The sequence below is a fragment of the Grammomys surdaster genome, unplaced genomic scaffold (genome assembly GCF_004785775.1).
Source record: "Grammomys surdaster isolate TR1022 unplaced genomic scaffold, NIH_TR_1.0 126278, whole genome shotgun sequence".
Classification (NCBI taxonomy): Eukaryota; Metazoa; Chordata; class Mammalia; order Rodentia; family Muridae; genus Grammomys; species Grammomys surdaster.
Genome location: NW_021621078.1, coordinates 4549651 through 4557643, shown reverse-complemented (window position 1 = coordinate 4557643; position 7993 = coordinate 4549651). Strand labels below are relative to the sequence as shown.

The window sequence follows — 7993 nt, the reverse complement described above, 5'->3', positions numbered from 1 at the left end:
CCTCTGTCTCTGTCCCTCATCTCTCATTGCTAGACTGTCAGGCACATGTGGCTTTTTATGTGGGTGCTTGGGTCTGAAATCAGGGCTCCAGTGCTCTTATCCACTGGTTCATCTTTCCAGCACTTGATGATGTATTTTTTTTCCTCCAAGCTTATGGGCTTTTGAATTATTTTCTTCTTGAACTGGCTATGTAGCTGAAGCTTGACTTCATGCCCCTGATTCTCCTGCCTCCACACTCCAAGAGCCTAGATTACATATGTGCACTTCTATGACCCAGTAGTTTGAAAATTTTTGTGGAATCCGTAAACAAAAGGGCTAATTCCCCTTTTGGATGGATTTACAACTGCTCTGGCCAGTTCCATCTTAACCAGAGGCTGGCCAGCGGGGGGCAGCATAGCAGCAAGAGTGTGGGCTTTGTTTTCAGAACAGAGTTGGGTCCAGTTTTAAAATCTGCTGTGCAGTCTAGGGACAAAGGACCCGGACAATTACACTCAAAGTCCTATCTGCTTTCCACTCACTGTCCTTGCTCAGGCAGCCAGCTCACACATGACATGCCGAATGAGGCCACAGGGACAGATTTGATTGAAGGCCTCCTGGAGATACCTTGTCTCCTAGTTTAAGGTATATAGGGGTAAGAGAAAGCTTGTCTGTGTCCCCAGGTCCCAAGTGTCAAGAACAAAGGAAGTAGGTCCCAGAACAGTTTTAGGAATCATTTGTCCTGTGCCTGAGGGCCTGGGTGTCAAGATGCAGGCCAGCGCTGGTCAAACTGGGCACCACATATCCTGGGATTTGGCAGACAACTGTATCCCTCTTCCACTGAGGCAATTTGTTTTCTTGGGTGTGCCAGCTGGCCATGCCTCTCCCACGTCCTACCCGACCCCAGCTCCTTCCTAGAGGAGCTCACCCCATATAATATGGGGTGAGCTTCTGATCTGGGATTCTTTGTTAGAGCCCTGTTAAGTGTTGGGTGGCCTCCAGGCCTGACCCCCAGACTAACTTTAGTCAAAGACCCACATGTGGCTGATCTAGACTCATGTACATGCTTCTGGAGGAAGAGCTATAGAACTGCCCCTTACTGGGACAGCCACCCCTACCTACGGGGTGAACTGTAATGGGACAGCCACCCCTACCTATGGGGTAGACTGTAATGGACTCTTGATCTTCTTAAGTTCATCTTCCACCACCAACAGCACAGGCAGCACCAGGTTATGCTCCATCTTGTCACCCATGGAACCCAGGGCCCCAAACACACTTAGCATCTCTCCCAGGTAGTGACAAGAAGAAACACCCTATAAGTGACCTTTTCTTTTCCTTTAAATAAATAAATAAATAAATAAATAAATAAATAAATAAATAAAGGTGTGTATGCCTACATGTGAGTGCAGTGCCCTTAGAGGCCACCAGAGGCATCAGATCCCCTGGACCTGGAATTACAGAGGTTATAAGGCATTGGGAATTGAAACCTGGTCCTCTGGAAGAACAGCAAGTGCTCTTAAGCATCGAGTCATCTCTCCAGCCACACCAGTGACTCTGTCTTGTGCGGTTAGGGTCAGCCATGGCAGCATCAGACAGGTGTCAGAAGAAGAGGCATTGAAAGAAGTCACCTTCTTTCTTTGGATAGGCAACCCCAGATTCCCATTTTTTAAGTTCCTCTGAGAAGAGGCATTGCCTGGTTGCTCACCCAGCTTGGTCTAGAGCAGTGGTTCTCAGTCTTCCTAATGTTCTCATGTTGCGGTGACTCCTGACTGTAAAATTATTTCGTTGCTATTTCAGAATGGTAATTTTGCTACTGTTATGACCTGAAATATAAATATCATCTGGTATAAAAGGGTCTCTGATATATGACCCTTGTGAAAGGGCCATTTGGCCCAAAGGGGTCTTAAACACAGGTTGAGGACCACTGGTCTAGATGCCCTACTAAGGCAGGAGAGATGGCTCAAACAGTTAAGAGTGCTTTCTGCTCTGCTAGAGATCCTAGATTTGGTTCCCAGCATCCACCCAGAGGCTCACAGCTGCCTGTAACTCCAGCTCCAGGGATCTGATGCCTTCTTTTGGACCAGCACACATATGCACAGACATACACAGCACATATTTTCCAATGTGCACACACACACACCATGTATGTATGTATGTATGTATGTATGTATGTATGTATGATATTGTTAAAGTCCTAGACACCCTGCTTGGGGAGTGAAGGTCCCAAAATGAAGGCTCAGTAGTTGCAACCATCAGGCACTTTCTTTATTGTTCCAGAACAGGGGACAATGGTAGATGACTGAGGGATCTGCCCACCCTTGTGTGAGCTTGGAGACAACCTATGGAGGTACTTGTTGCCCTCATGCCCAGGGAAGGCTGAGGATCCCACTTGGTGGGTCATGGTGGGCATTTGAGTCAAATCTCAGCTTCACAGACATTCTGCTGGCTCTGTGGGAGTCCCAAGTCTGCTATGCAGGTGTGTGTGTGTGTGTGTGTGTGTGTGTGTGTGCGTGCGCACATCACAATACACCCCATCCTGTAGCGGGCTGAAAACCCGAGTTACCCAGGATGCTTGAGATGTTAACAGTATCTAGGAAGCTGGGGCCTAAAGTATATGAACCTCTCTTTGAGAAAGAGTGAGACTTGGCAACCTGGAGGGGGCCTTTCCTGTGGCTGAGACTAAGAGAGGGGGGCAAGTTCAAGTTTCTGAGGACAAGAGTTTTTTCCAAACACTTTGTGTTGGATTTGGGCTCAGTTTGGTCCCAGGGTAGATGCTGCCTCTTCTGTGTCACCCTGGAGGTGGTTAGCCAGAGTGTATGGTGAGGATGGATAGATAAATCCTGTGAAGTAGCTGTCTCCGTAAGGGGTTCACAGGTCACATGGAAGGAGCCCCTGTAGGTTGTAAGGGTGTAAGATGGGAGAATAAATAGAGATTTCTGGGAGAGAACATGACTAGAGTGGGCCAGGCCTGTAGAACACATGGGGATTAGGATGAGATTTGGGGGGTGATCTTTGACCTGTCACACTGGCCTTGAGCTTTGCTACTAAAGTTTTTAGCTCTCAGCTGCCCCAGAAATCAAATCAGACCCCGTGATATTCTAAGGCTTTCTCTGAGTGTAAGGCACATGAAGAGCAGGTGTGTTCACGCTCGAGAGCTGAAGTTCGAGTGAGCTGGCGCTAGGGGGCGCGCTGTTGCTTCTTTTCCGACACTTCCCTTGCTGGGGCCCAGTATGAGGAGCGGGTCCACCAGGTAGCATCTTGGGTGGATCCCCCAGCTTCGGCTAACAAATAAGTTGGCTGAGTGGCATAGGAGACAGGTAGTGTTTTCCTTCTTTGACCTTTAAGGTGAGCCCGATATGGGCAGCCAGCTAGGCAAAGGCTGGAGCTGACGTTGGGCACAGCTCAAGCCAGAGCCATTGGCTTCGAGCCGGGACTGAGGTACACGGCAGGGCCAGCAGCTGTCGAGGAGGGCGTGGGTTCCAGTTCCACAAAGGCCGAGTAGAGGGTGCTGAGGTGCATGTCTCCCAGAGCACCGGAGCCGCCGCTGCCTGGAGGTGCAAGTTCACCTGTCTCATTGCCTGTTTCTGCCAGACAAGGCCCTGGGGGGAAGCAATGGGCTGCTGGTGGAGGTGGCAACATGGAGGATGATGTTGGGGACGAGGTCACCAGTACGAGGGGGTCCAGGGCCAGGCTGTCATCCTTCAGTTGCTCCCACAGATTTCCTAGTTGGAGAGAGGAAAGAAGCATCATCATTGGCAGGCCACAGAGAGCTAAGCCCAGTCTGACTGCCACCCAAGCGCCTCAGGAGCCTCAGAGAACAGGATTCTGGTTATGTGGACTAGAAACCTACCCTGGCACCCACTCTAGGACCTCAAGTAATCACTGATTTTTTTTCTGGGCCCCAGAGTCCAGCTTCAAGGTGCCAAAGTGTGAAAGTCATAGATGCAGACGACCCCTATGAAAGGGCCGTTAGACACTCCACAGGGGTCTCGACCCACAGGTTGAGAACCACTGCCATGGTTTCAGTAATCTCTGTGCCTTTCTGGGAAGAAGCGGGTACTAGAGAAGATTAAGGATTTGCCCATTTGAAGGTTGCTCTACTTGGAGGCAGCCTAGAGTCTCCCTGAACCTCTTCACTCAGGCTTCTGTCTTGGTTTCCAAAGAAGGTTGATTTGCTGCCTACAGTCTTCCCACAATGCACCACTGAATCTGGCGCGGTTCACACGCCTAGCTCCCTAGGCCTCCCCTCTCACAGGACCCAAGGTACAGGGATAGAACCAGGAGGGACACTAGACTCTGAGAGACAAACAGTGCTATCACTAAGTCCCTCTGGGTCATGTGACCAGCCGCGTGGCAGGCCAGGGATATCTGCCTGGAAGATCATCACCGCAGGGTAAAGAGACCTGACAATGCTTGCTGCTCTTGGCCACCTCAGTTCAACTCCTTTCTGGCCCAGTGACCTCGAGTGGATATCTGTGTGTAGTATCGCTCGCTAGCTCTAGATGGGGAGAATATATGTATAGCTGTTTGCGAGATCCCTGATACTCAGTAGGAGCTTGAGTAGGTATTAATTAAGGGGTTTGTTTGGTTTTGTGATGCTGGAGTATTGAACCTAACTAAGGCCTGGTGCATGCTGTGCAAACGCTTTACCCCTTAGCCACATCTCCAGCCTCCTGATAGAATTTATAGTATCCTACATCCATAGCCTCCTCTGCAGCTGCCTGTTCTCTGCATCCGCAGCAGATATGGAATGAAGATCTATGTGAAGTTATTTCTAATAGTCTAAGGTATAGATCAACAGCCTCCTCCAGACCTCGTGTCAGTGGCAGAGCCTGCCCGCACACTACAATTTAAACAGGAAGGGGCGGGACTTAGAAGGGAAGAGGGTGGGGCTTGCCTGCTTGCAGGATGGAGTGGACAGATGTGGGGGTAATGGATAGAATCCCCTCTCTGGGCTCCTAGCCTCAAATCTCTCTAGGACATGCTTAGCTCTGAGGTCTTCCATTCCATAGAAGGTCTGTCTCCTGCAGTGAAAGCTGAATTCGGATAAAATGCAAATGACTGTGGAGTGTTCAGCCTCCCAGTCCCTCACAATCAGGTTCACTATGGAATGTCCAGCATTTCCCAATTTTGTCAGAGATGAGCAGTTAGATGATGAAGCCATCTCGAAAAACAAACAAACAAAAAAAACAAAACAAACAAACAAAAAAAGATGATGAAGTCATCCAGGACATGTTCAGAGTACCAGGAGGAGGAAGATGGGGAAGAACCTCATGATCTGGATGGCAGGGAGTAAATGCGTACCTTCAACACTTCCTCCTAGTCATCTGCCTCAGATGACCAGAAACTCAGGAGCCAGCAGGTGGCAGCCTGGAGACATGAAGACCTAGACCACAGGGCCAAGAGCACCTCTCTAGTCCTGTCCCGCCCTTCCTTTTCCTGCTCCCAGCTCACCCTGGAAGTCGAAGTCGGTGAGAGAGGGGTTGATAGCATCCAGGTCAGTACCAAGGTCTCCATCTGGCAGTAGAGAATCATGCATGGTCCTGGCTGAGGAAGGCTCAGCCAGCAGCTTGGCACTGTGGCTGGGTGGTGTGTGGGCGGGTAGAGGTGAGTCCTGGGGGGTGCCTGGCTGGGCCTGCAGCTCAAGATGCCCATCTGTCTGTGGGAACAATGGCTGCTGGTGTCCAGAAGGGGCCAGGCTGGGAGAAAGGTGTGGGTAGGTCTGCCCGTAGCAGGAGGGTGCATGACCACCCAGTAGGTCCTGCAGGGGGTTCTTGCCAGGCATGGGGCCTGGAGCTGGATGCATTGGGTGCAGAGGCTGGGAAAGAACAGCTGAAGGTGCCAGGGGCCGGGTGGGACCTGGGCCTGCCAGCCCAGGGGGTGGACAGCCCAGCAGCGGAGAGCCCAGCTTCTCCCTTTTGTCTCCAATGAGGCTGTCCAGCTCTTCTGCAAAGACCCAAAAGAAAACTTCATGAGGCCTCCCTCTTTTGCAGCCTCCCAGCCTGGGATCCTCCCGCAAGCTCCGCTCCTCTCCATTCTGGTACAGAAGTCTCTGGGCCTTTCTCACGCAGGCCTGCCAGCCTCACCTGGTTTGGCCATGCTTTTGCGCACAGCAATGGGGTCTTTCCTCTTCCACTTCTGTAGCTCTTCCTGCATCTTGTCGATTTTGGAAGGATTGAGGGCCCACAGACAGCCCTTTCGAGAGGAACTTCCAGATTTATTCTCCACCTTCTCAAAGCACTTGTTGAGAGACAGGTTATGGCGAACAGAATTCTTCCAGCCATCAGGTGCGGTCTGCCAGAGCAAAGCATGGGTTCAGGCAGCAAGAAATGGGTCTAGGTCTGGGGGTTCTAGAACATTCCTTCACCAATTCTATACATAGAATTTCTACACACTCTGGTTTGATGTCCTCAGCTCCAAAAATATGCTTAGAACCCATTAGCTGTGGGGAAGGATTGGGCAGAATCCTTGATTGTAAGTTAGATTTTTTAGCTAAAATCTAAAAGCTACTGTTACCCTACCTAGCTCTTAGTCTAGACCCTTCAGAGGACCGTGGTCCTTTGTATATTTATTATGTACTCTGTATGTACGTGCGGTTGCCTGTGTGTATGTCTATGCACCACATGTGTACAGGAGTCTGTCAAAGAGGGCATTGAATCTCCTGGAACTGGAGTTACAGATTGTTTGTAAGCTACCATGTGGGATTGGGAACAGAAGTCAAGTCCTCTGCAAGAGCAGCCAATGCTCTTAACCACTGCCCCATCTCTCCAGTGTTCTTTCGTTTGTTTTGTTTTGTGTTTTTTGAGATGGGGTTTCTCTGTGTAGCCCTGGCTGTCCTGGAACTCGAATTGTGGACCAGTCTGACCTCAAAATCAGAGATCCCCCTGCCTCTGCCTCCCGAGTGCTGAGATTAAAGGTGTGTTCTACCCCCTAGCTCTCTCCAATACCCATCAACCCCCACTCCTTTTGGAGATGGGACCTCACTTGTAGTCCAGTCTGACCTCAAGCTCACAGTAAGATGCTCAGAGTCTCTTGAGTGCTGAGATTGCAGACATGAGTCACGATGTCCAACCTTTTTTTTGTTTTTGTTTTTGTTTTTTTCGAGACAGGGTTTCTCTGTGTAGCCCTGGCTGTCCTGGAACTCACTCTGTAGACCAGGCTAGCCTCGAACTCTCGAACTCAGAGATCCGCCTGCCTCTGCCTCCCAAGTGCTGGAATTAAAAGCATGCACCACCACTGCCCAGTGATGTCCAACCTTTTAAGGGACAGCTGGTAAATGCCACTGAGGTCTCTGGTCTATGTACCCATTGACGCAGGATGTGTCCACGGGGCCTCCCTTGTAGAAAGAGGAAGATCACTATTTTAAAGTCTTTGGGGCCACCTTTAAAGGGAGGACAGCATAATGCCCCTCCTCTGGGTCCACCTGGGCAGAAAAGGCTTGGTGAGTAGGTGGGAGTTAGCACACCTGTTGCTTCTGTGTTTGATGGCAGATGTGGTGTTGGTAGAGACAGGGGTAGTCAATATGCACCAAATCCTTAGACATCTCTCTGTGTGAGTGGCATCTCCTACCATAGGTCTCTCAACTCCTGAGTGATGATAGCTGTGTGTGAGAAAGTGTCTCAGAGTACGTGTGTATCCATGATTGAGTGTGTGGGTGTGAGTTCGCATGAGTGTGCCCTGGAGGTGTGCCCTGGTGGGGAGGCCAGCCCTCAGGCAGGGGGTGCTCGTGCCAACAGAATAAACACCCATTAGGAGGCCTGGTCATGCCACCAGTGCAGTAATTGTGCCCAAGGAGGGTTGTAAAAACCATTAAGCTGACTCAGTTGGGTGAGAGGCGGTGGCAGGGATGGTGGTGGAGGGGCATGGGCCTCCTGTCCCACATATCTGGCTCAGTTGCAGGCTCTGTGACCAGCCTGAGCCCAACATAGGCTGATGGTGGATAGAGAGCTACCTCTCCAGCTGATGGAACTTCCTGGAGCCCTTACTCCCTGGTTCCTCTCGCTTTCAGCCCCTCTTT

The 7993-nt window shown here is 50.6% G+C and overlaps 1 protein-coding gene across 3 annotated transcripts in view; it reads right to left on the bottom strand.

The window, feature by feature from the left end:
• Positions 1–2219: 2219 nt before the first annotated feature.
• Foxn1 (forkhead box N1) overlaps positions 2220–7993 on the bottom strand; it is a 28609-nt gene continuing 22835 nt past the window's right edge. For 2 of the 3 annotated variants that reach the window (XM_028759355.1, XM_028759357.1), the window contains exons 7-9: positions 6063–6270; positions 5431–5922; positions 2220–3698 (exon numbers count right to left, since the gene is read on the bottom strand). In XM_028759355.1, coding sequence (XP_028615188.1) covers positions 3379–3698; positions 5431–5922; positions 6063–6270 — 1020 coding nt within the window. In that variant the 3' untranslated portion in view covers positions 2220–3378. The remainder of the gene's footprint in view (positions 3699–5430; positions 5923–6062; positions 6271–7993) is intronic. The other variant, XM_028759356.1, reaches the window with a different exon arrangement.